At 51.6% G+C, this 27,119-nt stretch overlaps 1 protein-coding gene across 1 annotated transcript in view; it reads left to right on the forward strand.

Annotated features, from left to right (window-relative positions):
• Nucleotides 1-1,188: 1,188 nt before the first annotated feature.
• The window catches only part of OLA1 (Obg like ATPase 1), a 67,384-nt gene continuing 41,453 nt past the window's right edge, over nt 1,189-27,119 (forward strand). Inside the window, exons 1-5 of the mRNA XM_061563265.1 lie at nt 1,189-1,258; nt 3,973-4,072; nt 5,724-5,867; nt 8,248-8,375; nt 24,443-24,618. Of these exons, the coding sequence (XP_061419249.1) occupies nt 3,978-4,072; nt 5,724-5,867; nt 8,248-8,375; nt 24,443-24,618 (543 nt within the window). The 5' untranslated portion in view covers nt 1,189-1,258; nt 3,973-3,977. The remainder of the gene's footprint in view (nt 1,259-3,972; nt 4,073-5,723; nt 5,868-8,247; nt 8,376-24,442; nt 24,619-27,119) is intronic.

Raw genomic sequence — 27,119 nt, forward strand, 5'->3', positions numbered from 1 at the left:
CCCCACATGAAATTGGGCATCGTCCCAATATCGGTATCAGAATCTCTGTTGAGACTGGAGGGGAAATCCGATGAGCTATGAAGCTCTTTTTCACAGGTGTCCAGTAGGGGGCGGGTCACACGTTAACAACCACAAACAGTGCAACACGCGACAGGAGCGCCAAATATAGCGAAGGTAAGCAAGTCGCTCATGAATAAAACACGTTCCTTCGGAGTGGGCAGGTAGGAACTTGGTTGGACAGCGCTTTCGTGCACGACAGACAAATAATTCCTGGTGGGCAGTGTGGAACCTGTTGTTCCTACCTGTGTACAAGATCACTTGACTTGAGGCAGCCAGGCAGCCAGCCAGGTAGCCAGCCCCCTTAACTATCGGCCCCTCCCCCTCCCTTAGGCAGCAGGCGTCAGGGTCTGGATCCAACCCACGACCTCCTGCATACCAGGCGAGGTAGTTAACATCTCCCAGCCACTGTGATGATGATGATGAGAGAGACACGTAAACTCCAAATACACAGCAGCAGGCGTCAGGGTCGGGATCGAACCCACGACCTCCTGCACACCAGGCGAGGTAGTTAACATCTCACAACCACTGTGATGATGATGAGAGACACGCAAACTCCAAATACACAGCAGCAGGCGTCAGGGTCTGGATCGAACCCGCGAACTCCTGCACACCAGGCGAGGTAGATAACATATCATAGCCACCGTGATGATGATGAGAGAGAGAGAGACACGCAAACTCCAAATACACAGCAGCAGGCGTCAGGGTCGGGATCCAACCCACGACCTCCTGCACACCAGGCGAGGTAGTTATTATCTCACAGCCACTGTGATGATGATGAGAAAGACATGCAAACTCCAAATATACAGCAGCAGGCGTCAGGGTCTGGATCCAACCCACGACCTCCTGCACACCAGGCGAGGTAGTTAACATCTCCCAGCCACTGTGATGATGATGAGAGAGACACGTAAACTCCAAATACACAGCAGCAGGCGTCAGGATCGGGATCGAACCTACGACCTCCTGCACACCAGGCGAGGTAGTTAACATCTCACAGCCACCGCAGAGGCGTGGCACGCGACTAGCAGTTGCAGAGCTGCGCCTTTGGCTGGGAGCACGTGGCGCAAACCCACGTGGCTGTCACCGCTGCCACCGCCCCCTTTGCAAGCGTGCCCGTGACGTCACCGCGCGTCACCCCCCCCCCCCAGCCGGTCACGTGTCCCTCCAGCAGCGCGCATCAGAGGGCTCCGGGCACCCGCAGGTATTGGAGCGGCTTCCCCGCGTCTCCTCGGGTACCTCCCGGGCCCCCCTCGGGTCCCTCCTCGGCCCCCCGTTGCTCCAGCTGGGTTCCCTTGACCCCCCCCTCCACTACGGCCCAAGGGTCGGCGTGGGGCCTCCCCCTTGCTCGCCCGTGGTGTGCCGGACGGGGCGGCGAGGCCTTGCTAGTCGAGCGGGGCGTGAGGGCACGTGGGCGTCTGGTGGCCTTTATTTAACCATTGGGGATGCGTGCTTTATTTAGCCATTCATCGAAAGTGTCTTTTATTTAGCCATTCATTGATGGTGTCTTTTATTTAGCCCAGCGTTGATAATGTCCTTTATTCAACCATTTATTCGGAGTGTCCTTTATTTAACCATTCATTGCGTGTGTCATTTAGCCATTCATTGATAGCGGCCTTTAATTAACAATTGATGTATACCTTGGCCGCCTTTATTTAACCAATAGGGTATGGTGTACTTAATTAAACCATTGACATGATTTATTCAACCATGTATTCAAAGTGGCCTTTATTTAACCGTGCATTGGCAGTGTTCCTTTTTAAACCATGCGTTCATAGTGCCATTTAGTCATTCATTGATAGCGTCCTCTATATGACCACGATTTGACAATTTTCTTTATTTAACAGCGCATCCCAAGTCTCCGTTAAGAATGCATTGGTAGTCTTACAGCGTGCATTGGCCGTACCCTTTAACCATTCCTTGACGGTGCCTTTTAAACCATTGGCACTGTCCTTTATTTAACCATTGGCAGTGTCATTTAGCCGTTCATTAATATTGCTAATATAAGCCAAGAATGTGTATCCCGCGCGTGACGTGACGCCACATGCCGCACCCCTAATTAATACTCATTAGCGGGTGACATCACTCCACATGGGGCACCCCCCTAATCAATAATCATGGGTGATGACGTCACTCGTGTGGACCCCACCCCTCATTAATAATCATGAGCGGGTCATTATTTTCGATTGAATATTTCAGATTAATTGCAATATATACACCCGTCCTTAGACGTGCTATTGGCTAGTTGCTAATAATGTAACAATTTATGTATGAATAGGTGCCACTTTAATTAACCATTGGGGTGTGCAGTGATTTCCTTTACTTAACAAACAATTTATAGCCTTTATTTAATCATTGAGAATTTGTGGTAGTGTCTGTTATTTAACTATTGATGTATGCAGTTATGTACTTTATTTAAACATTGAAGTGGCACATGGACATTCACGGTACAGACAGCATCCTGTAACCATTGCCATATCGGAAAGTGGAATTTATTTTTATTCTTAGGTTTTTTCGGTAAAGTCACGTAGGTAAAACATTAAAATTTTAATGTTTTACCTGGTAAAGTCGCGTAGGTAAAACATTAAAATTTTAATGTTTTACCTACGTGACTTTACCGAAAAAACCTAAGAATAAAAATAAATTCCACTTTCCGATATGGCAATGGTTACAGGATGCTGTCTGTAATATGAATCCTTGCAGTCACGAAAGCTTCAAATCTGGAATTTATTTTCATGTGGCAGGAAACCTGCACACACATAAGGGGTTAACATTTGAATGTCCACGCAGTTGGGCGAGGAACTCAATTGCTCTACTGTCGTTTAAATGGGGCACCTTTCAGCCCAAGCAGATCTTGAGAATCTCAGGGCACAGATGGAACCATGAATAATGGTGTGATCCCCACCATCCTTTTACCTACAAATCTCTGGTCTGCATGCACATGCCAATCGAGTCAGTGTTCTAGTTAGATTAGGCTTGGTGATTATTGTTTTCTTTCTCAACAGAATTGTTTACAGAATCGATTATTGTAACCAAACGCCATGAAATTGACAATCAAATCCAGTTAAATTTTAGTAGCGGTTGAACTCGATTGGCACGCAGACGTTCAAACCACAAGGAAACGTTCAGATGTGGTGGTTTGTCGCGCAACGACCCTTTGCGCACAAGATAGGGTAACAACCGACAGCTCATTCATTGTCAGTCCATTGCAAGATGAAGTTCTCAACAAAGATGTGTCGGTCATGGATCTTGTTTGACCATACTTCACCACGCTGGTCAGTGCAGGTTGGTGAAGTTTGGTTTAACGATTACACTGTGTAACAAAATTTTTGTTCCAAATTATCAAATGTTCATAACTTTTTAACACGTGATTATTGACAACACTCAAACCCATTAACAGCAACCCTAAGAAGGATATTAAACACTTGATACTGCGTTGGTACTGGTGGTGTACAAAAGCTCAACACATACATCAATAACACTGCCCTAAAAGGAAAAATGTACATATATAACAGGTGATGTTTCAGGCAATAGCCCTTCTTGATAGTAGAGATTGCGGCCAGAGTAGTTGAGTGGTTAATAGTTGGAGACTGCACTGTGCACCATATACACTGTGGGTTCCTGATAGAAGTAGAATGTTTCCCAATCGGCATGGGAACAAAAAAAAGTCAACTTGTTTTCCTGCTTAAATGAGCATTGACGCAGCATCATTCATCTCCTGTGGTGGAAACTCTGCATCCCTATGGTTGAAAATTACAAATGTCTATACATATGCTAACCGCTTCGGACTTGCCCACAAGGTGATCCTGATTTATTGACCCCAGAGAAGAGATGGGCTGAACAGTTACCCATTGGTAGATGTTGCACGCGCTGAATTTGCGGGTTCTTGTTGATTCACGGTCGTTTGCGTTCTTTCAGAGACCATGGCACCAAAGAAAGCTGAAGACAAACCCATGCCCATCATTGGGCGCTTTGGGACGTCGCTAAAGATCGGAATCGTCGGCTTGCCGAACGTCGGGTAAATACTCATCTGTTCTACATTTTTGTTGTTTTGTTATGAAATAAAAAAGACTGTCTCCCATTGAAATTTGCGTCTGTGACTAAGCGATATTTGATTTGAATTTCCAGCTGGCCTAGTTGTACGATATTTGTATGACATCGTATGCAGTTGTCAACAGTATACGGCTGACTATACAAACTTGTGTGAATATATTAGGCTTGCAACTATTGATAATTCTATGAAAATCATCTATTATGCTCACAATACATGCATGTAATTTGTTTCTCTAAGCGTCAGCTATTTGCACTGAATGCAAATGATGGGTGCATCATTTGGTGCATTGGGTTAGCATTCTGTGCAATGAACCCGGGCAACCTGAGTTTAATTCCCGGCCACTTCACTCACCCAAAATGACCGGCTTATGGGACCCCGGGACCCGCCATGAGGTTCAAATCATAATATGCCTACGATGCACCACTTTATCACGAATTTAAGAATAAATCGATGGCAATGCATGTATTTATTTTATTTTAATGTGAATGAAAATTCTTCTGGTGTGATGATCACGGGTGTAAATGCTTGACTTGATTTATTTTTGGCGAGCCATGGTGATGCCTTGGGGTGGGGCAGTACCCAAAAGGAAGCTCTGTGTAGGACTGCAAAGTTCGCTGTAAAAAAAGTGGGAAGCTATTTATGCAAACAGCTGCTGCTGCTCCACACGTTTGGCCCAGTGCGCTCTAGTATTGCTCATAAGACCTCCGTTGTGCTCATTTATAGCGACGGTGTATTTAAAGCGCAGCGTCCCGAGACCGTCACTCCAAGTGACGATGGCTGGTGGCCGCGACGAACAACGGAGTGGCAGCCAAAGGAGGAAACAGGGCCGAGATAATTCCCACCACGGAGATGGAGCGTATACATCGTATCAAATGTAGGAGCTCGGCAATATTATTGCAACGCCAGACTTTTGGGGATGTCCACAGCTTCGGGGAGGCCTTCATCCAGGAGTGGTTAGAGCATGGCTGATGATGTCCATTGTTCACATGTGACTTCATTGAACATTCTCGTGTTTTACAGTGATTACGGCATCTGAACTTGCTTTCCTGCTGGCAGTCACGTGCAATAAATGCACATACAAAACAATTCTGAGTGTCGTTATTGGCCAATTCATTTTGTTGTATGAGTCGATGCGATTGACCCGGCCTATTATCTATCTGGGGTGGATAAAATGGCAAACATTTTGTGGGAAGGCAATGGTGATTATTCCATGGGAATTTAGAATTTCCACCAATGACTGGGCGGCCAATGCAAGCAAGTAGGCACAACAATGCCCATTGGAGCAAGGAGCCGAGTGCTTGAATGTGGCAGTTCTCACGCCGTGATGTATTATACTAGACTGCATTTTATCCATCCACCGCTAGATGGTCTCCCCACATCTATTGGTCATAGGCAGTTGTTTGGCCTGTACTTCACCACGCTGCTCAGCGCAGTTTGGCGAAGGGGGGCACGCCCAGGAACCGGGTGAAATATCTCTCGCCGTGGCCAGGGTGCCAGGTTTACAGCACGACACGCTAACCACTACCGCGCTGGTCCACCCCCTCTCGGTGCCCTTCGCTGAATCAAATTAAATGTATTTAATTAAATGGCTGATGGCTTTTTTTTCCTTCCGCAGCAAATCGACGTTCTTCAACGTGCTGACGAAGAGCCAAGCGTCGGCCGAGAACTTCCCGTTCTGCACCATCGACCCAAACGAGAGCCGCGTGCCGATTCCCGACCCGAGATACGACTTCCTGTGCCAGTACCACAAGCCGCTCAGGTGAGCCCTCGCGTACGGGTGGTACGCACGCTCACCGGTAACACTCACCCCTTAACACTCGCCGTTAACATTTAACCGGTAACACTGACCGTTAATACTAATTGTTAACACTGACCATTAACACTGACCGTTAAGACTCGCCCTGAACACGAACCGTTAACACTCACCCTGAACACTAACTGTTAACATTAACCCTTAACACTGTTAACACTCACCGTCACGATGTGAAAGACGAACCATTATCACCCCCCTCTCGCCAACGCCCCCCTCCCCCGCACACTGGAGGATTATTTAATTATATTATATGCCCCCCCCCCCCCTGCTGTCGGCGTGCCCACTGGCCGTCTGGTGTCACGTGACGGCTGCAGAGCCGGGTCGCTTCTGAAAAATAAAGTGAAAGCCCAGTGGGCTTGAGCTGGTGAAAACACATTGCTGCGGAGGGAGCTGGTAGGAACGTTGGGTTGCTCGGTCAATGGCCTGCAGGGTCAACGGCGGCGTGGTGTATTCCGCAAATATGCCCGACTGTGAGGGCGGACACAAGCCGGCGTGAGTAGGTTAAACGTTGAGTTTTATAAAGGCACCACGGGGTGACCAGCCCCTCCCCACCCAGTCCCACCCCTCCCATCCCCCACCCAGCCCCACGCTCTCCACCCAGCCCCTCCCCACCCTCCCCTCCCCACCCAGCCCCTCCCCAACCTCCCCACCCAGCCCCTCCCCACCCTCCCCTCTCCACCCAGCCCGACCCCTCCCATTTTTCGACGTACGACGGACGGACACAATAATCCCCTATGGGCTGGTGGAACCAGGTGGTTCCTACCAGTATAAACGTAGGTTTATTTGTATGTTTACTGATTTGTTTACCTTTCCTGTACTTGCACTCCCATCGTGTGTTTTTGTATTGTTTGTTTGTTGTTGTAACGTTCTGACCCTGTGCCCCTCCTGGACATCTGTGAAAAAGAGCTTTGTGGCTCATCGGATTCCTCCAGAAAAAAATCTAGATTCTGATTCTGCGTGTCGAACGATGGGAGTGTAATGGGGAGTGACGTATGGTGGCGTGGCGTGATGTAGCCTCATGCGAAGTGATTTAGGGTGATGTAGTGTAATGCCGTGTGATGTAGTGTGATGTAGTTTAATGTAGTGTAATGCCGTGTGATGTAGTGTGATGTAGTTTAATGTAGTGTAATGTCGTGTGATGGGATGAAGTGTGGTTGATTGTGGTGGAGTGTAATTCAGGGTGATGGAACATGATGGTGCATGCTGTGGGATTATACAACATGATGCAGACGATATCATGTGATGTGGGGTGGTGTGGAGGTGACGTAGCATGATGCAGAGTAATGCAGCATGCTGATGAAGGGTGCAGTAGAGACTGGTGGCCTGTAATTCAGGCTAGTTGAACACGATTGCTCCTTGTAGCGTGAAACTGCATGATGTAGTGTAACAAGGTGTGGTACCCTGTGATGTAGTGTGGCGTGGTAATGAAGTGTAATGCAGTGTGCAGTAGTGTAATGCAGTGTAATGTAGCGTGGTGGAGCATGGCGCAAGGTAATTGAATGTGACGGTGCGTGATAGTGCGCCGTAACGTGCGATGTGCCCTGATGTAACGTAATGCACTGTGACGGATTGTGATAGATCATGATAGTCTGTGATGTCACGTGGTGCCCCGTGATTGAGTGTGACGGATCGCGATGGAGTGCGACTGTCGCGTGATGTCGCGTGATGTCACTTGATGTCGCGTGATGTTGCTTGATGCCGTGTGATGGAGTGTGATGGATTGTGGCGGAGCAGCGCGGAGCATGCCGGAGCACGTGGCTCTCGCTCTGCGTCCCGCCAGCCGCCCGTGCCGCCGCCGGCGCGCTGCTGATTAGCGTGACCCGCCGAGACGTCCGCCCCGTGTAATTAGAGCCGGGCCGTACGCATCCATCTCCGCTAATTTAATCTTCTCCCGCCTGGGCCATCTCCAGCGTCACCGCCCGGCGGCGGGGAGTGGCCGCGGCCGTTAAAGCAAACCTTTGTTCCGCACTCGAGTAGGAAAACAAATAAACAACACCGGGTTTGTGTGTTTACCTGCCTGTCTGTGTGGAGAGCGGTAATGTCGCGGTTAGCGCGCTGTGCTACAAACCCGGGGACCCGAGTGCGATTCCTGCTCACGGCCAACACCAGTGACGGTTATCTGCACCGGCCCCTGGACCTCTCCCAGGTAGACTCGGCCTGAAATGAGTACCTGGTGCGGTGTGTAAACATCGCCACTTGGGAGACAAAGGCTGCCAGGCGTGGTGTTGGTCACCCATCCCCGCTTACAGCACTTACTCCCCAACAGTCCGTTAGGTTATACAGGGGATTTATTTATTCATATTATTTTCTCTGTGCGTGCACACAGTAAGGTGCCGGCGTTCCTGAACGTGGTGGACATCGCGGGGCTGGTGAAGGGTGCCCATGCCGGCCAGGGCCTCGGCAACGCCTTCCTGTCCCACATCAGTGCCTGCGACAGCATCTTCCACATGACACGTGCGTACCTGCCGTGGGGACACACAGACACGCGCACGCACATGGACACAGTTTGCCAGAGCCCTTGAGCCGAGGGGATTGGTCGGTTACCACCTGGGGTGGCAAATGCTACCAGTGTGCACCATGGGCAATGTCCACCGTGGACGGAAAGCTTAGTATATATGCTATCTTTTTTATACTCCTATCTAATGATATTTAACTCATAACAGCTACCACATTGATCTTGCTATCATATGTATTTGTCATCTAGATATTAAATGCTTCAAGAAATGAATTGTTCATATTTGCCACTCTGGGTGGTACCGATAAGCCAGTTTTAGGCCAATAGCTCACGGAGCACGGGGGTGGCGGGGATCTTAGCAGTTGTGTTTAAAAAATAATGCACAATTCTACACGAGCAGCAGGTCTGTCGACGGCGAATGCTGAGCGCGAGACGTGCGTTGCCATGATGACGCGCTTCCTTCTCACGTCTCGTCCGTCGCTCGTTTGGCGGACTGTGCAAGCGATAATTTGGAGCGTAGCTGCGGTGACGGATGGTTAATGGCATCGGAACGGGTCGACAGAGGGCAAAACAAACGCAATCGCCAAACATAGAATCAGAATCTTTATTTCGACTCCAGAAGGAATTCGATGAGCTTCGAAGCGTTTTTTTACAGATGTCAAGTATGAGCGGGTCAGTAAGTTACAGCAACAACACAACGTCGCCCGTTCAGCTACCGAGCGAGCTTGATACAAACGCGGACCCGAAGCAACTCGCCGCAATTGCCTTCGGGCTCATTATTCGTGCAACCTCCGCCACTGCCAACGCGAGTCCATTACATTTCACGCACAGTTCAAATGATTTAATCGCTCGGTGCCGTCGCGAGCAAACACCGTCGCACGCGCGCCAGGCCGGCGCCGCGCAATCGATGAAGCGGCGTTCCCGCGCGCAATTTGTTTGCCGCGGCAAAATCTCGGTGAGCGGCTGCGGCGGCTACGGCGGCTCCCAATTAGGAGGCGAGCGCGACCCTGGCGGGCTCGAGCCGGGTTCGTTAAACAGGGGGAGCGTAATTTGTTTGCGAACGGGACCCGCTCACCCTGTCACAATCAATCAGCGCCGATAAAAAGCCCTGAATTTAATCTTCCCCCGCTCGGTGTTATTGTGGCGGACGAGTTGCCAATCAGGCCGGCACCCAGCCACCCACCCCGGTTAAACCGCACCTCCCCCCTCCACTCCACCTCCTCCACCGGTGCTCTTCCCCTGGCCGCTCGCCCGTCCGTCCTCGTGGTTGCACGTGTGTGTGCGTGCGTGTGTGCGCGTGTGTGTGCGTGCGCGCGTGTGTGCGCGTGTGCGCCGACCACCTCCCGATTGTTCCGATTGACTTGTTTTCCATTGGAGATTCGTGCACGGAGCCCGCGACCGATAAGGCGAGAGTGCAAGGCAACGGGATCGATGCGGAGACGCGGAGGATAAAGCAGGCAGCACAAAAACACCCACACACCAACCCCCCTGCTGCTGCGCGCAAACCCACACGCACACGTGGACACACAAAGACAAAGATCCCCCGTATTGCCTGTGACAGACTGTTGGGCCAAGTGCTGTTAGCGAGCACCTATTGAGGACTGGCACGGCACACGAGGGGGTGGGTGGCCAACACCGTGCCTCGCCGCATTTGTCTCCCCAGTGGCGATATTTACACACTGTACTAGGTACTCATTTGTGCCTGAGTCGACCTAGGGGAGTCCCAGGACTTGTTCAGATAATTGTCGCTGGTTAGTCGTGACTGGGAATCGAACTCGTGTCGCCAGGTTTGTAGCGCAGTGCACTAACCGCTATACTACCCTTCGCCATCACAGACAAAGACACGCACACACACGCACACTGAGCGGGGGGGGGGGGGTGGCTGAGAGAAGGCAAGTGAGAGAGAGAGAGAGAATGGGCATGCGAGCAGGCAGGGCCAGAGGGGGGAAGTGTGGGCAATTAATACAAACTGCCTTTAAACGGCCGCTTTGTTTAACAAATCCTGATTGCCGCCTGGGCTCATTAAAACAGCGAACCAGTTAATTACTGCTGCCTGATTCGCTGCGGCCCGATTGAGACACTTGGAGGGGGACTTAATGAACGCTAAGCGGCAGGCTGCTCAATAGTGCCGTTTTAATTGGCGCAGAAGCGGGGTTGATGGGACTGGTTAAAAAAAAAATGTTGTGGCGCGTGCCCAGGGCTTTTTTAAACACGTGGCAGGTTTGTCACTTTCACTAAACAGCGCTGCCAGGCCTCGAGCCTTCCCAAGCCCCAAGCCCCGAGCACCAGCGATCCTTGCGTGGCAGCTGGCGAAATAAAGAGCGCCAATCTCCGAGCGAACTGCTGCAATTTGTACACGCCGTGACAGCTTCGACGGACAGCGCTGGATCTCGCGCACTGTGTGTAATCGTCACTTTTTATCGAGCTGGAAAAAGCTGAAGAACTCCACCCAACCCAACCGGGCGCTCGCTAGGACCTCAATCGTCAACGACGGCGAAAACAGCTGTCGTTTTGAACGCCAGTTCAGAACATGCAGTTGGTTTGCTGGTCCGTCCGAACTATAAATCCGGTGGCAGCGGAGCGAGTTTTAATTGCAGTGCTTGGCTGCTCACGCATTCAATTTGGACTTTTCCAGCCTGCGCATCGTCTGACAACCTTCGGTGCCTAAACAGCGTGCGGCGTTCTCGAATGTTGCCTCTATTCTCCGTTCCGCAATTTTCTTAAACGCTAATATTAATGTCGTGGTGCGGTTGACGTCAAAAAAAAACTTTTGAAAAAGGACACATTTCACGTAATAACGACGCCGACGTTACCAAATTGCCGCTATTACGTGATGGACGGCGGGCAGGCGGGTGACTGCAGAAGGCGAGTTTTAATAAAAGTAGTTTTTCTTCTTCTTGTTTTCTCGTGCACGTGCGCGGGCTGACGCTGCCAGGTCGCCAGCCCGTTGAACGACTCCGTGATTTACACCGAAGAAGTGGGGTTCCTCCTCCTCTTCCTCTGCCCTCCCCTCTCTTGACGTAACAATGTTGCAGAGTTACAGCTCGTCCTGGAGGGGGGGGGGGGGCTGAGAAATATGATTACTTTAAGGAAATGACTGCACGGAGTGAGTGATGTTAATGGGCTTAGCGTTTGTCACGAGTTATGCAACTTAGCAGACGTTAATAAGAGTGACATTGATGGTGCAGGAATGTGATCCTGATGTAATTTAAACGAGAAACTTAGCTCGGAGGGTTCGTCTTAATTAAATCTGTAAGTCCGATCTAATTATTTTGATGTTGTTTTAAGAGTAATAAACCGATAATGATTTCGCTTGCAGTTAATTTCAGTGTAATTTGAAATTTCATTGTACCCCATTTAGCCAGCGAATGATTTGCCTAATAATAATAAGTGCTCTAGATTGGAACAAATATTCCAAAGTACCAAAGTATATAACGACGTATACATTTTTTTTAACGGTCTTGTTTTAACGGCTTTGCTGGAGTGTACGTGTGAGTGTAGTCAGGTGACGCTCGTACGCTTATAGAGCCGGCCCCTGCCATAGGTCCACTATGGTGGCGAGATATACAGGAGGTCGTGGGGTCGATCCCGACTCTGACGCCTGTATATTTGGAGTTTGCATGTTCTCCCTGTAGTCGTGTGAATTTTTATCAAGGTCCTCCGGTTTCTGCTTCCACAATTAGAAAGATGTGTGTTCGAGTATTTGTCTCTAAAACACATTTCCACGTGATAAGCCATTTAATTTGTGGCCAGGTCGCTTCCGAAAAAGAGCTATGTAGCTCAGTTGGCTTTACCTGGTAAAATAAAAATAGTTTTAAATAGTTTTATAATTAATAACGTTGACGTTTCTGCTGTAAGGCTCACCCACGTATTCTCGTGTTGCACCGCGTGCCGCTCGGCACGAAGCTCCCTTCACGGGTCGCGAAATGTCGGACATCGTTCCACGCAACACGCGCTACGACCTCTAAACCACACCAGAAAGAGCGATCGTATTATGCACGGATGATCGCGCGCAAGGAAGGGTGAGGTGGGGGAGAGCGGGGGAGGTGCGCCCGAAGTTTCCTCTCGTAATCGCTCGTTAGGCGTGCCGCCCGCGCCGGCCCCCCTTTGTGTGGGGGTCTTCGTCGCGGGATTTAGCCGCTGTCCGCTCGGCCGAGCGTCGGCGCGCGCCGCGTCTCCGGCGCGACCTCGCGTCGCAATTACCGCCGCTGGAGGCCATCGCGCGCCGCCAACGCTCGCGCGGGGGGTCACGCGGGGGGAGGGGCCGGCGGCTCGGTGAGGCGCGGTGCGAAGGTTGGGACGAGCGCGCGTGGAGGGCGCGTCGTGACACCACGGTGCGGCGGGGGTAGGTGGGAGGTGTGATGGGGGTGTGGTGGCTTCACACGCCCAGCGCATGTTCCTTTTAATCGGAGCTGAGCTGATTTCCCCTGCGACCGTCCGCGCCAGATAACGCGAGCTGGTGCTTTTGTCGGGGACGCTGCGGCTTGGAGCGGAGTGGGGGGTGGCAGCCGTGGTGGTGGTGGTGGCGGTTGTGGGAGAAAGGAGGTTGGGGGTTGGCGGGGCCGACTCCCGGAGGGCCGCTCGCTTGGGAGAGAGCGAGGGGGGAAGTGAGTGCCTGCGCTTGGGGTGAAGCCACGGGGGGATGTTCCCCCATCTGCCCCTCGCGCTCTCTCTCTCTCTCTCTGCGTCTGGACGACGTCGAGGGTGGAGAGCGCAGCAGCGTCCGACTCCCACAAGCGCTCGCCCTTGTCTCTCCATTCAGGGGTGGGGGGGTCGTGATTCCGGAATCGTGATGCTATTCAAGATTAAAATACTTTTGTTTGTTTGTTATGATACATTGTAGTGCCTTTATTGGCTGCAGGGGTCACAATAGCTAATTACTTACAACATATCATCGTTCACGTACGAATCAACAAAACATTGATTACATTGTAGTAATTTCAATGGAGGGCATCAAAGTAATCCACTACACATCGGCTAATGCCATTCCCTGACTAAGCTCATCTGGACAAAGACAAAGAACCCCCGTGTAGCCTTACAGACTTTTGGAGTAAGTGCTTTCGCGAGCACTGATGAAGGCCGACACGGCACACAAGAGGGTGGGTGTTCAGCATCACGCCTTTGTCCCTTGCTAGTGGCGATGTTTACACACCGCACCAGGTATTCATTTGAGGCTGAGTCGACCTAGGGGAGGCCTTGGACCGGTTTAAATAATCGTCACTGGGGTCGCACGGCTCGTAGCGCAGCGTGCTAACCGCTGCACCTCCGCTCTCCCTGGACACCCACACACCTCTACACGTTGCTCTTTATTCAGCCACATGCAAGGAGGGGGGGGGGGTGTATCCCGCATGGGCGTGGCGCAGCGAGGGGGAGAGCTGTGCCTGGCGCCCTCCGCCCCATCTGTCTCACCGACACGTCACCCACGAGCAGTTAGACTCCGCCGCGATTACGCGTCGGCTCATGCTCGTGGACGTGTGTGTTCGGATTTTGAGCCTCTTTCGCGCCGTACGTAGCCAACCGTGCTGAGCGGAGGTGTGGGGGAAGGACACCAAACTAAACATAAACAGCAGTTGTAAAGAAATTAGTTTTCACTCCAGATTTAAAAATGCATAGCTCCAGTGGCTTCCTAATATCGGTAGGAAGAGCATTCCAGATGACTGCAGAAGTGCATCTGAATGTATGCGATGCACTGACCATCTTTGTTCGATGGCTCGCCAACAGCCTCTGGGATAGTCGCGTGCGAAGCGCCGCTCGTTTTACAATAAGACGGAGAGCTTCGTTATTTTTTCTTAACACGAAAAAAGTTGAGCGAGCCTCAACTTATAAGTAATTTTTATGCCACCACTGTGTAAAGTGTAGCTTCAACGGCCTTGATCTATTAACTGCTGGGTGAAGGTTTCCCCAAGCCTTCGCCACGTCTCAACATATTCTTGGTTCTTTCGGTAAAGTCACGTAGAAGGGGAATAATAATAATTTATCTCCGCGGTGGGACGTCATCCCGGGCACGTTCTCTTCCTTGGGCTCCCCCCTCCGTCGGTCGTCTTGACACCGTGGGCTACGCCGGCCCTCCTAGCCCATGCCCCACTTTTACTAACGGTCGCCTTGATGTCTCTCGCTTGCAGTGCATGCTCTCGAATTCATGGGTCTTGTCTTCATTCCGGCTCGTGAGTTGACATTTTCAATTTGAAGATTTGTTCAGCCTACTGTGGATACGCACGTGTCCGTACTAGTGCTGTCAGCTAGTGCCTATGAAGGCCGACAAGGCACACGTGTTGCATTTAGACGCTCTATATATATCCACATTGCATTATAATGCAATGTGCTAATCGCACCTCCAATTAGCACAGTTGGCTACGTGCGTAAGGGGGATTTGGCAAGAGGTCAGTGTCGAGGCTGCCGCAGATTTCTAGCAGCTGCAGAAGCCGGGGTGGCAGTTTCATTTGGAGAGGCGTCTGGCCACTCGCTGGATTTACAGACAAGCTTTCCGATAAGGCCAGGGTCCCCTTTACAAGCTGCCAGTCCTTCGGTCGCACGCGAGAAAAAGAGGAAGGGGTTGGGGGGGGGGCGGCGGCGGTGTGTCGGTGGTTAAAAGAAAAAAAGCCAGCGGACGGTTCATCAATAGTGGCCGATAAGGAGTCGCCGTCGCGCGAGTGTGCGGTGAGAGATCCGGCGCTGTCCGCTGGACGTAGCCGTCCCTGAGAATTCCCCCCCGCAAATTCTCGCGGTCACCAAAAGTACCTCGAGTTGTATCCGTCCAGATGGGCACGATGGCCGGACTAATCCGCACCTCGTGGGGTTGATGATTGGCAAAGTCACTACACAACTCGGGGAGATCTCGTGAGTTCCAGTCCCCATTTGGGGGTTGTAACTGTTATAGCAATTGAGAGATTGACCTCTGTCGGACATTGACGCTCCCCATGCTGAGATTGTGGAATTTCTACCTTTGGCTCCGGGCCACCATGGCGCTGCGATGTGTTCGATCAAGCAGGGAGATGATTTCGTTGTCAATTTTACAAACATTAAGCGCGCAGTTAACACGCTCGGTCACGCTGCTCGACACAATTCAACGTGGACTTGCGTATCGTCGAAATGGAAACGCATCTGTAGATCCTGCACAGATCGTTGTCAGAGAGGAAGGGGAATCCGGTCATAGGCAGAAGACAAAAGGGAAGGCTCTCAACGTGGACTTGAACATGGGGAAGGAAGACAGCCGCACAGATGGTTGGGGAAGGGAGTTCTAGACAATGAGGGCAACAGAGGAGAACGAGCGACCTCCCGCTGAGCGAAGGTCGACTGGGTGCTCCGACAGAGAGTCTTCATTGCTGGAGCGGAGAGTGCTTGGAGGGGGGAGGGGAGTTGAGTGAGGGGAGAGGTAGGAGAGTGTGCAAGAAGGATCTAGAGTGAGGTGAGAGGGAGAGGTAGGCAGGGCGCCAGTCCACAGAGGATCTTGAAGACGGGGTGAGTGTGATCTTGCAATTAATTTTGGATCCGATCGGGAGCCGGTGGGGCGATTGGGGTGTTGGGATGGCGTGGTCTCATGTGCGCACGTGTTGCCGATGAGACACCAAAACTAATCGAGTCAAACATGAAAAATCTTCTCCTTTTACCGCCTCTCATTGGCAGAGTCAAGCCGTAGATGCCCGGCCTGATTTAATGTTCTCAGGCGGTGAGCGGAGCACGCGAGTGTTTGTGTGGAGGTGCACACCGTATTGGGGAGGACGAGGAAGGAGGTTTCCTGTGCCCCACAACACCCCCTGTGTTACATCGGAACGCTCCACTGTGATCGATGCCTCTCCTGTGTAACTTGGAGCGGCCCACTGCGCGCACAGGTGGAGTTGGTTGGGCGGTGCTTGTCCCTTTAACAAACGCGTGCATAACACCGCCGTGTTTTCGTAATTGAGTCAATTTTGAAAATTTATGTCCGAGTCAGGGGCTCCATAATTGGTTAATTCTAGCGTAGATTTTTTTTCCCCGCACGGCATATTTAACGTCTCATTGGCGGCACCGTTACTGATTAAACGGAAGTGCGTTTGGGTTTCTAGTTGTCCTCCCCGCAAAAACGTATGCCTTTACAAAAATATTTGCCGATGTTATGGGGACAAATGATATCGATGCACCTTAAGGTTCGGGATAGCGTGAAGATCAGCCAATCCTTCGTGACTAAATCAAAATGCAAATGCTTCGGTGAGATGTCTTTTTACCGGAACAAAAAAGTTTCGTCTCAATTTTAGGAACGAATGCATTTTGAGTTCTCTGCCTAAACATGGTTCTGTTCGCAGTGGCTGCAGCCGCTGAGAATCCCGAGTTCGAGTCCAGGTCTCGGCCACTGCCTGCGATTTAATCCGGGTTCTCGAGTGTAACGAGTTGATCGTCTCAGCCCGTTATCCAGTGACTGCACAGATAATTGATTATTTTGCCGCTGCACTTAATTTGATGACGAGCTTGGCACCAATAATTGGCCAAGCTCTGCAATCCTCTCTATATATTAAGGTGTTATTAGCCAACTAATGAGTAGCTACACTAGAGAATGAGGGTTTCTAATGTGTAAATGGTGAATTAGTGGACCCAACGGGTTAGGAATTTGAGTGCTCGCCCTTTTGCCTGCGTGTCGAGCGCTATATAACTAGGGCTCAAGTTGAACCGGGCGTGTCCGGGTCGGTGAGCCGGTGAAACATTCCTACACCAGGCGCACAGCGTCCACTATGCCTCTCACTATATGGCTTTAGCCGCTCCCATGGCGGTCCTATTCCTGAGGCCCACTCCAATCCACCAGCGATTCTCAAATACGGTGGTGACGTTATTCCTCGGCTCTTAAACCCACAGCGTTCAGCGGTCCCCCTCCCCTCCCAGCAGAGGTAACGATGTAGAGAGTACAATTTATATTTTTCAAGGTAGGTTATTGCATAATATGCTGAGTTTTTGTTGTTTTATTTAACGGTATAGTAGGTAAGCATTGTCGGGCCAATTCACCGAAATCGCCAAATTGTTACGGTCGAAGATAAAACAAATGATAAGAATGTTGACCACCTTTATATACATATGAGCTGCATATCACGAGCTTTGAAATTTCACTTTAAATTTGCGGCGGAGCTGTCGAGGTGGAGTTCTCTGGACAAACACGCGTACAGAGTCACCGCTCATTATGTAGATGCGAATGCGTTGACGTTGTTAACGGTGCAAGGAGGTTAACGCGCGAGGGAGCTCTCTGTAGCATCTGAGTGAACGTCACGATGATATTGGTCGAACACTGAACACCTGTGAATGTGCCAAAGTTCCCCGTGCGGCAGACCGTGTGGGGGACTTTGGCTCTCTCGCGCATGCATTGCCCTGCAGTGGCGGCGTGTCACCTGCGTCGCTTTAACAGCGACATAAAAAAATGTTAAGCTCCAACACAAGCCCACTACGGAGCACAAATTGCAGCGAAGAAAATCCGGAGGAGAGGGGAGGGGCGGGTGGGGCAACATATACCAAACAGAGCGATAGATTTAACATTTTAATTCACTTACACGGCTACCCCAGAGCTCCCCCGTCGGCCTGATTGATTGCGAAATAGCTTTAGTGATTATATTCGTTTATTCCGTCATAAAAAATTAAGCGTTGGGGAACTCCCCCCCCCCCCCCACTCCTTCATCAATCTCTTTAGCTGCAGCATCATTTGTTTGGCGTTCGAACGGGGATTAAAACGATGGCCGAGCAGACAAAGGGGGAAGGATTTGTTATTTTACTGTGACGTTCGACTGCCGTAAGGCACGTGGAAATTACTCACATTGCTAATGATGAAATGCACACCTTGTGTGTCAGTCCACTGCTGGATGCAGGCCTCCATTCGCGCGCCGCCTTGAAGTGTTAACCCCGTCACTGACGTTGATTCCCTCCTGCGCTCTGCGGTTTCCTCGCACACGAAGCCAAACACTTTGTGAATGAAACTGGCCAAACATCCCAATGCAAGCAGGACCCTCCAGAGAGTCTCAAGACCCAGACTTTTTCTGGATGCATAAAGGACATCGGTGTCAGTGTAGCACCCACAATGTTCAGCACCGGGGCTGACGGACGAGAGGCCTGGGCGCCAGCCTATGAAGTGGGGGGGGGGGGGGAATTGTATGGGGGGGGGGGGGGGGAGCCCATTTAATTCCTTACACCAGGACCCATGCCAAGCATCCTACCCCACTGGGTCACCATAGTATTGGGCTCATGATCAAAGGATCCCGAGTAGAAATCCTGGCCAGGGTTGACTTAGTCCCATCCCCCCAGCAGCACTGCCGTCATCATAACTGTAACTGGGATTGGTGGATCAGCGATGGAGTAAAGTTTGGTTTTGCGGAGGTTATATTAGCGGCGGCCGCCGGCTTATTAAATTGAAATATTCTCCCCAACTTTGCGCTTTCACGGCATTTATCATTTACATCACAAAGCCGTCCCCAGCGGGAGTGCGACGAGTAACTAAATAATTAAATTAACAGCTGAGCGGCACACATTTTGTAAAAAAAGACTCGCAGGAAATCTTTCTAAATCCCGCTCGCTCGCTTGGCGCTGCGGCAGCTTCGGGGTTCAGTTACTGGGGACCCTTGTGTGGAAGCGGTGCTGGCTCAGTGAACACAAAGGGATTTTCGATTGATTCCCTTTGATCAGTCGCCAGTAACCGGATAAGTACTTGTTAAAGCATTACACACTTACTCGACGACAGTCTGTTCCGCATACGCACGCGCGTGTACTCGCACGCGCACGTGTACGCGCGAACACACGCAGCGACCGCCATCTGCCCAAAGACTCTCATCCTCTCTGTGCGTGCCGGCGTTGTCCGTGTGTCTGTGTGTATGTCCGTCCGTTCGTGCGTGCGTGCGTGCGTTCGTTCGTGTGTTCGTGTGCCACCGATTATCAAAGCCAATGGCGCGTGGCTTGCCGCATTAGCGGGAGCGTTTGGTGCCCGTTGTGTGACGAACAAACGAGAGGGAAAGTTTGATCCGGCCTAGTCCGAGGGCGATGGCAGGATTTTATATCCGGAGTATCGCTCACCGGCCAGGCTCTGTGGGGTGAATGATGTGATTAATGTTTTGTATAAATTAGATGCGCGTCGGTCGCTGCAGCTTAACGGCTTTCATTTCTGAGATTTATACTTTACGAGGAAATACGTCTCAATAAAGCAAGGGAGGCCTGGAGTAAATACGCGTTTAAAATAACCATTTAGAATATTGTTCTTTATGCACATTTGCGGCTATCTCGAATACAAGAAAATTACAAATAAATAAAAACCCAGCATGACTCCGACTTGGGAGACTATTCCACGCATCGCTTGTCAACAAATTAAAAAAACAATCGAAGGTTCGTTTAATACGTTGGCTTTCGCGACCAATATCATCTATAATACAGGTTTTTTTGGGTTAGATCGCAATTTCTAATTGGCTGTGTTGGGTGGTGGCGGGTTTAACGAGACATTTATATTTACGCGATCTAACCCAAAAAGAACCTGTGTTATGGACAATCGGAGGTTACCAGGTCAGAGGTCAGAGCATTGTGCTGCCAACCGCTGAGATGCTCGGTTTGATTAGACCGTGTACCCAAGTGTAGCAAGTTAATGGTCTCAGCCCGGTCAGTAATGCCCACAGAAATAAAAAAAGCACGAACAAATCATTTTTGTCTCGGTTTGGTTTTTATTTAGCTGAATTACACCTCTGGAGAATTACAAATTGGAGGCTCTCTCCAAATCAGGAGCACACGGGAAATCGCAGCGCCCCTCAGAGATCTCTCGTAGAGGTCTCGGGAGTAGTTTCGCGATGACGCCTTCCGCGGACCGTCGCTCTATAACACGAAGGCCGAACAATGCGGCCGTCACCACCGCCGTCACCGCCATCACCACAACAACAACCACTACCACGGCCGTCACCGCCATCACAACAACAACAACCACCACCGCGCGAGAGTTCCCAACAGACGCTTATCTCGGCGCGCGACGCTGATCGCGCAATTGGAATAAAATTAAGCAAGAGATGCAATTTTTTCTCTCTGGAAAAACGAGCCCTATTTTATCTCCCTTTAAAAGTTTACATTCTCCCCCCCCGTCTCTGTGTCCGTCTCTCTTACACCCGTCGCCAAGCGCAGAGATGCCCCCCCCCCCATTTCTCATGCCGAGAGGACGACCATTATCCCCCAATTCCCCCCCCCCCCCCCCCCCCCCCGTTTTTGTTCTTCTCACAGCCGTGATTGAATGCAGAATGCGGAGGAAATTGGGAAGCAAATTGCGACAGATTGTGCTTTGTGGGGCCCGCGAGGCAAATTGTGGGTTTGTGGCGGTTGCCGGGTGAAGGGCGTTCACACGTCTCCGGGGCTCACACGCCGCGTTGGCCCTTAATAGGCGCTCGCTAACGGCGCTTGCCGTGATAGTCTGTGTGGACTAAGCTCGGAGGGGGGAGGGGTGGGCTATGGGTGTGTGTGTGTAGCGGTTAGCGCACTGCGGACCCACTGACCCGAGTTCAATTCCCGCACGTGGCCATCACCAGTGTCGATTATCTGAACCGGTCCTGGGCCTCCCCTAAGTCGACTCGGCCTCAAATGAGTACTTAGTACGGTGTGTAAACATCAACACGAGAGAGACTAAGGCAGCCGGGAGTGGTGTGCCGTGCTGGCCTTCATAGGTGCTCGCTAGCAGCACTTGCCCCAACAATATGTTAAGGCTATACGGTGGATCTTTGTCTTTGTGTGTAATAGGGGAGCGGTAGTGTAGTGGTTAACGTGCTGCGCTACGAACCTGGCGACTCGAGTTCGATTTCCGCTCACGACCAATAACCGTGGGGAAAATCTAAACTGGTCATGGGCCTCCCCTAGGTCGACTCAGCCTTAAATTACCAACTGGTGTGGTGTTTAATATCAGCACCAGGGGGACAAATGCAGCTAAGCGTGGTGTTGGCCCCCCTGCCCCCCTCCTTGTGTGCTGTCCCGGTGCTCGCTAATGCCAGACACATTTTACTTGGGCATGTTGCGGGATTCCCTTGTTATTCACTGCATGCTTTGTTGAATTGTCATAGGCAGGACTCCTAATCCCAGCGGGGTTTCTGTCGAGGGGGTAACAATTTGCCTTCCTGTGTGTGATCTGTCCCGTTTGTACCGTCTCGTTTGTGTTGCGTCGCGTATGTTCAGTTTGTCTATTGTAACGCAAGCATGAATATGGAAGAGGCTTGTGGCGATTAACGATTCACCCCCTCGTTTAGTTTTTCCCGTCTCCCTCGTATTGTTCCTCTTTTGCTTTGTGCCATCCGAACGCTTTCACTTTTATCCAATGTGTGACGTGAGCATGTCATCATGATTATTACCGTATAAAATAAGTCGCACGAGTTTTTCTAAGAATCAGTCTTTGCGCGCACATTTCGCGGGAGCGTATCGTCACGAGCGTCGGCACCCGACGCACCTCACGCAGCCCAACCGGCCCGGCAGTCGGAAAGGTTGCGAGTTCAAATCCTGGTTCGGAGGTTCGATTCGGCTCCTCATCCCTCGCATCGATCCACGCTGGGCCAGCGTGGTAACGTATGCTCAAACAACTCCCCGCCCCCACTCCAACGACCTGCACTGCGTTTGGGGGCCTTCGTCTGTACCGTGGCTGTGGTGTGGCCGTTGTGCCGAACAGGACCCCGCCGTGTCAGCCCTTTACCGTGACCTTGTATAAAGTGGGAGGTCATACACCGTACAAAACCCTCGGGATGGGGCGAGGGGTACGACACGATGTGAAATAAAGTGTAAACAAAAGTGAAACTCTCGTTTGGGAATGCTACCGCATGGCGCTCTAACCCTGGTGTGTTAAACATCGCATCAATGTTGTTGCCTCGATGATAAGAAATCATAAGCGGGGGGCGGGGGGGGAGAGGGGGGCGGGTGCTCAGCATTCAGCCCAGGAGTGAGGTTGCGGGAGGTGCGAGTTCAGGTCGCCCGACGCTTCGGTCCTGAGCAGTGCGTGCGTGCGTGTAGCCTGCGGTACCATCGCCACCGTCGCTACCCCACGACCGTCGTCGCCGCTGCTTGCCTCGGGCGCGGGGCGCGCACGCGCAGGCGGTTCACTCGATTGGAGACGGCGCCTGCGCCTCCACCTCCCGCATAAGCTCGCCGAAGATGAGGTGTCATTGCGGCGGCCAGGTTTAAATTTACGGCTGAGATCGATATCGCGGCGGCGATCGGATCTACATTTGTAAGTACTTTACACGGCGCGCACTGACACGGGGCGGGTGCCGCGCTTCGCCGGGACCCCTGCGCCCGTGCCGCTAAACGGCCGAGATTCATGGCCGAAGCCAAAGGTTACGCCGCTTTGAGAAATTACTTGGCCCCCCGTGTCTGTTCCGCTGTCGCCGCCGCCGCCGTGCGCACGTGGAATTACGTCCGCACGGCAGCCCCCGCCGCACCTGCGGCAGCCGCGAGCTTCGCCCGTTTAAGGTTAAGCCCCAATGGCCGTTTGAATCGCGTCACTCTCGCTGATGGCCGCCCACGGAATTTATTCGTGTTTCGTTTGCCCGTCGGCTTGGCGACGGAGCGGACAACTTTGCGGCGCTTCTCCGCCAGCACGCACGCGCTGGCTGCTGCAGGGTGACTCGGCGTCGTTGGGTTACTAAGTTTGAGTTTGAATACCGCCCGGAGAGAGGTTATGTGTTGAGTTGTGGATCCCTCCTGCGTAGATGCGGTTCTTTTGGGAAGCCTGCATATTGAAAAATGCTTTATTAAAGCATCGGCTATTTGTAATGATGTTCTGGTCAAACCCAACCCACGGTAGAGACAAGCGACAGGGTGGCTTCGGAGAGAGGGGGTCCGCTGCGGAGATTGAGCAATGAAATCGGCTTGTGCAGTCGCAAGTGCTCGGTGGTTTGTTGCAGTGTGGGACCGTGTGAGATGGTGAGGAATTGGCGTGGTGGTTCGGGGGGGGGGGGGTCGGAGGGCGCGCCTAATCCAGCAGCGGATTGATCACAGCTGATGATGATGATGAAGTCTCCTCTAACAGCAGAGCCTGCAAACGCTCTCAACTGTCTCCCTAATCCCCTCCACTCTGCCACCAGAGCCTTAGGGTGGAAGTGGGTCCTTAAGCTGCTCGGGGCTCCTTCCCTCCCTTCTCGCCCCCCGCCCATCCGCCTCCCAGCACATGCCCCTTGTTGGCGGTTGTTGCGGTGCTCGTGCTTGATAGGGGTTTTGTGGGTAATTATTGTGATTGTCACGAGAGTGGGCGCGTGCGGGCGGAGGGGGGGGGGGTGCCTTGGGCTGTTTGTATTTTTTGTGCTCTGGTGGAAAAGTGGTGGCTTGTCTCGTAGGCCTTGGGGAATGTGTGATGGTGGTGCTGGTGGAGTTGTGGTGCAGTGGTTAACGTGCTGATCCGAACCCGCGCTTCCCACCGTGGCGAACATCAGTGCCGGTGATGCCCTTATGATGATAATTACGACACTGATAATGACGTCCGTATATAGGGATTGATGGTCGTCGTAACAGTTGGGACGATAATGATAATAATCATAATGACAATTATAACGTCAATGATGACAATGCTCATGTGGATGATGGTGGTCACGAATGTAATGCCCGTGATAATGATGACAATTTTGATGATGCTGGTGCCGGTTGTGACGAGTGGAGGCTGCTATTGACATTTGACACCATGTCATTTTGTTCCCTGCCCCATCACCACCGCCGCTTCCACTACTACTCCTACTTCTGCTGCTTTTGCGCCTACTGCTGCTTCTCATGTTCCCGCTGCTGCTACTTAATTCACTGCACTTGTTGCTGTTGCTACTACTCCTGCTGCTTTTGCTACCTTTTGCTCCTCCTGGTTCACTTCCTGCTTCTGCTGTTATTACATCTGTTGCTGCTTCTGCTGTTGCTAATGTTGTTGCTGATGCTGCACCACTTGCTACTATTGTTGCTTTTGCTCTTTTGCCGCTTCGGCTACGGATGCTACTGCTTCTGCTGCACCCCCCCAACCCCCGTTGCACCCCCTGCTGCACACGCTGATGCACGCGCCGCTGTAACCCCTGCTGCAACTCCCTGTTGCACTTCCTGCCGCTTCTTCTTTCCCCCTCTTGTACCTACTGCTGCGCGGGCCGCGCAGGGGCGTTTGACGACGACGACATTGTGCACGTGGAGGGCTCGGTGGACCCCGTGCGTGACATCGAGATCATCCACGACGAGCTGCGGCTCAAGGACGAGGAGCTCATCGCGCCCATCCTCGACAAGCTGGAGAAGATGGCCGTGCGGGGCAACGACAAGAAGCTGAAGCCCGAATACGTGAGTCTCGCACCGCGGGGAGAGCGAGAGAGAGAAGAGCCTCTTTTGTTCAATCGAAAGTAAGCCACTATTGAACTTTATTTTTATTTTACCAAGGCTAGGACGACCACTGAGCTATATAGGTCTTTTTCATAAGCGACCTGGCTTAAGATTATTAGCTCAACGAAGTGGCTTATCGCGTGAAGGTTTGTAGCAGCCAAATACGCTAAAACGCACATTGATTCTCAATGTGGAGGGAAAAACCGGAGGACCCGTTGTGGCCGAAACGTCGTGAGAATTATTTTATTATGTATTATTTTTATTATTTTATTACTTCCCTTCTACGTGACTTTACCGAAAGAACCAAGAAGGCGAAATACATTGTTTTACTCTACTATGCTGCGACGTCCGTGCTGCCCCGCCTTCATCAATCCGCACGAACCAGCACGGTGAAATATGGTAAATGAACTTCCGTGACCGAGCATGGCATAGGGAGGGCTTCGTCCAGCGGTGAATGGACACAAGGGGGTGTTGCAGGTGGGTGTGGGGGGCGTGCGACGATGATCGTGGCGAATTGAGCGAAGCTGTTGGCTCTCCGCAAGATAAACCACGCACGTCCTAATCTAGTCTAAACTAATCTGCCGCTGTGTTTCCGAACGGCAACGGGGCTCGCATTCGTTTTGAGGTGACAGAAAAATAATGTTTACCAACATGTTGGGGGGAAGGGGGGGAGAGCGGCGAGGAGAATTTGCATTTAATGTTTACGCGTTTATGCCACTGCCGTTATGTGTGACAAATCCAAACACAATTAGCCCCGCACGGCAACAAAGGACGTTGATGGGTCTGCGTGCGGAAGCTACCTCGGCCACTCTTTATTTTTACGTTCATCATTTTTTTTCTTTCCTCCCCCCCCAGTCGCTTCGGCGTTGCTTTTAAATTGCCGTATATTTTGGTTTTAATTACGCTTTTGATTTGAGTGTAACCGCAAAATTGGCGGCGATCTGCACGCGCCGTCAATTTGTGTGCACGCGCGGCGGCGCGCCACGTAATTAGGGCCTTGCGGTCGTCCCGGCAGCTGCACCATTATTTACCCGGATCGGACGCCCCCCGTTGCACCTCCCCACCCCATCCCCCGCTCGCTCCACCAAAACACGGCAGTCTCAGCCGCCGTTGTCATCACCGCTGCCATCGCCGGTTTCGCCGCCGCCACCACCACCACCTCCATTACCTCCACCACAAATCACTGCGGTCTCCGCCACCGCAACCATTGCCCCCACCACCGCACAGTAGAGAGAGTTTTGGCGAGCGCGCCTTCTCGTACGCTGGGCCCAAGGCTTGAAAAACTCACTTGCCATAAAACTGCGTGCCGAGAAAAAAAATCTATTATCTTTAGGAAACTTTGGAAATCTTTTCGAACTAGCTTTTAATTATAAAAGCACAGAAATTAATTACGTGATGTACTTCTAGTCAATATTGTAAGCGGCTCAATATAAGTAACGTTTGTTTTTAGTATTTCACCCACCTGTCACTGCCAACATCACCTCTACCACCATCATCACCAACCACGGCCATCACCACCCCCCACCACGTCAAAATACTGCAGTCTCCACTGCCACCACCATCACTGCCGCCACCTCCACCACTGCCACCACCAGCACTCGACCCACCACCACCACCATATCCCACGATGCCCCCCAATGTCTGGGCCGATCGTCCAATTCCAGAGAGTTTGGCTGAACTTTGAACCGATGTGAAATAACAGCAAGGAAATAGGAAGGCACAGAAATCAAAAGTGCAGCGTATTTCGGGAGCATTCCGAGGGGGCAGTGTGGCGGGCACTTACACGCGCTCGTGTTTACACGTTCTACCAAATACTGGCTCACTCGGCCTAGGGGAGGCCCAGGACCAGTTCGGATATTTATTGCCGCTGAGAATTGAACTGAGGTTACACGGTTTGTAGTGCAGTAGACTTGCCAGTGCGTCACCGCTTCCCAACACTCACTGTGATCACCTGGTGTAGTACTTATTTTAGTTCGAGTCAACCTAGGGGATGCCCAGTTTAGAATCCCCTTCCATTTGTTACTGGGGTGGGTTTTGCGTCTTGGCCGGCAAGTAACCTCGCGATTTTGTGGTCGTAGTGCAATGCGTGAACCATCACAACAACATACAAACCCACGGCGAAACTTAGTTTGGCTTGAAAAGCGAGCTAAAGAGACTAATTCCTAGCGCTCGCAAACCCTCCGAACCCTCCATCAATGAGCCAAGTCAGTCGCTCAAAGAACACCTCGAGGAAAAAGCCTTTGGAAGGTTTTCGCTTTTTGACGTAAATTCTGCAAAGAAAAGTGCAGCTGCGAATGGTGTGTGTGGCTGTCTTGAGGGCATGTGTGAGCTGGGAAGGTTGTGTGTGTGTGTGCGCACTGGGGGGAGGGGGAGTGGATTTGTGTCCGGGTTGGCGCATTAGTACGCATCATTACCTCCTTTTCCGCGGCAGGAGTTAGGGCAAGGGTTCCTAACTGCGCGTA

Source organism: Lethenteron reissneri, chromosome 31 (genome assembly GCF_015708825.2).
Source record: "Lethenteron reissneri isolate LAM-NWPU_2019-01 chromosome 31, ASM1570882v1, whole genome shotgun sequence".
NCBI lineage: Eukaryota > Metazoa > Chordata > Hyperoartia > Petromyzontiformes > Petromyzontidae > Lethenteron > Lethenteron reissneri.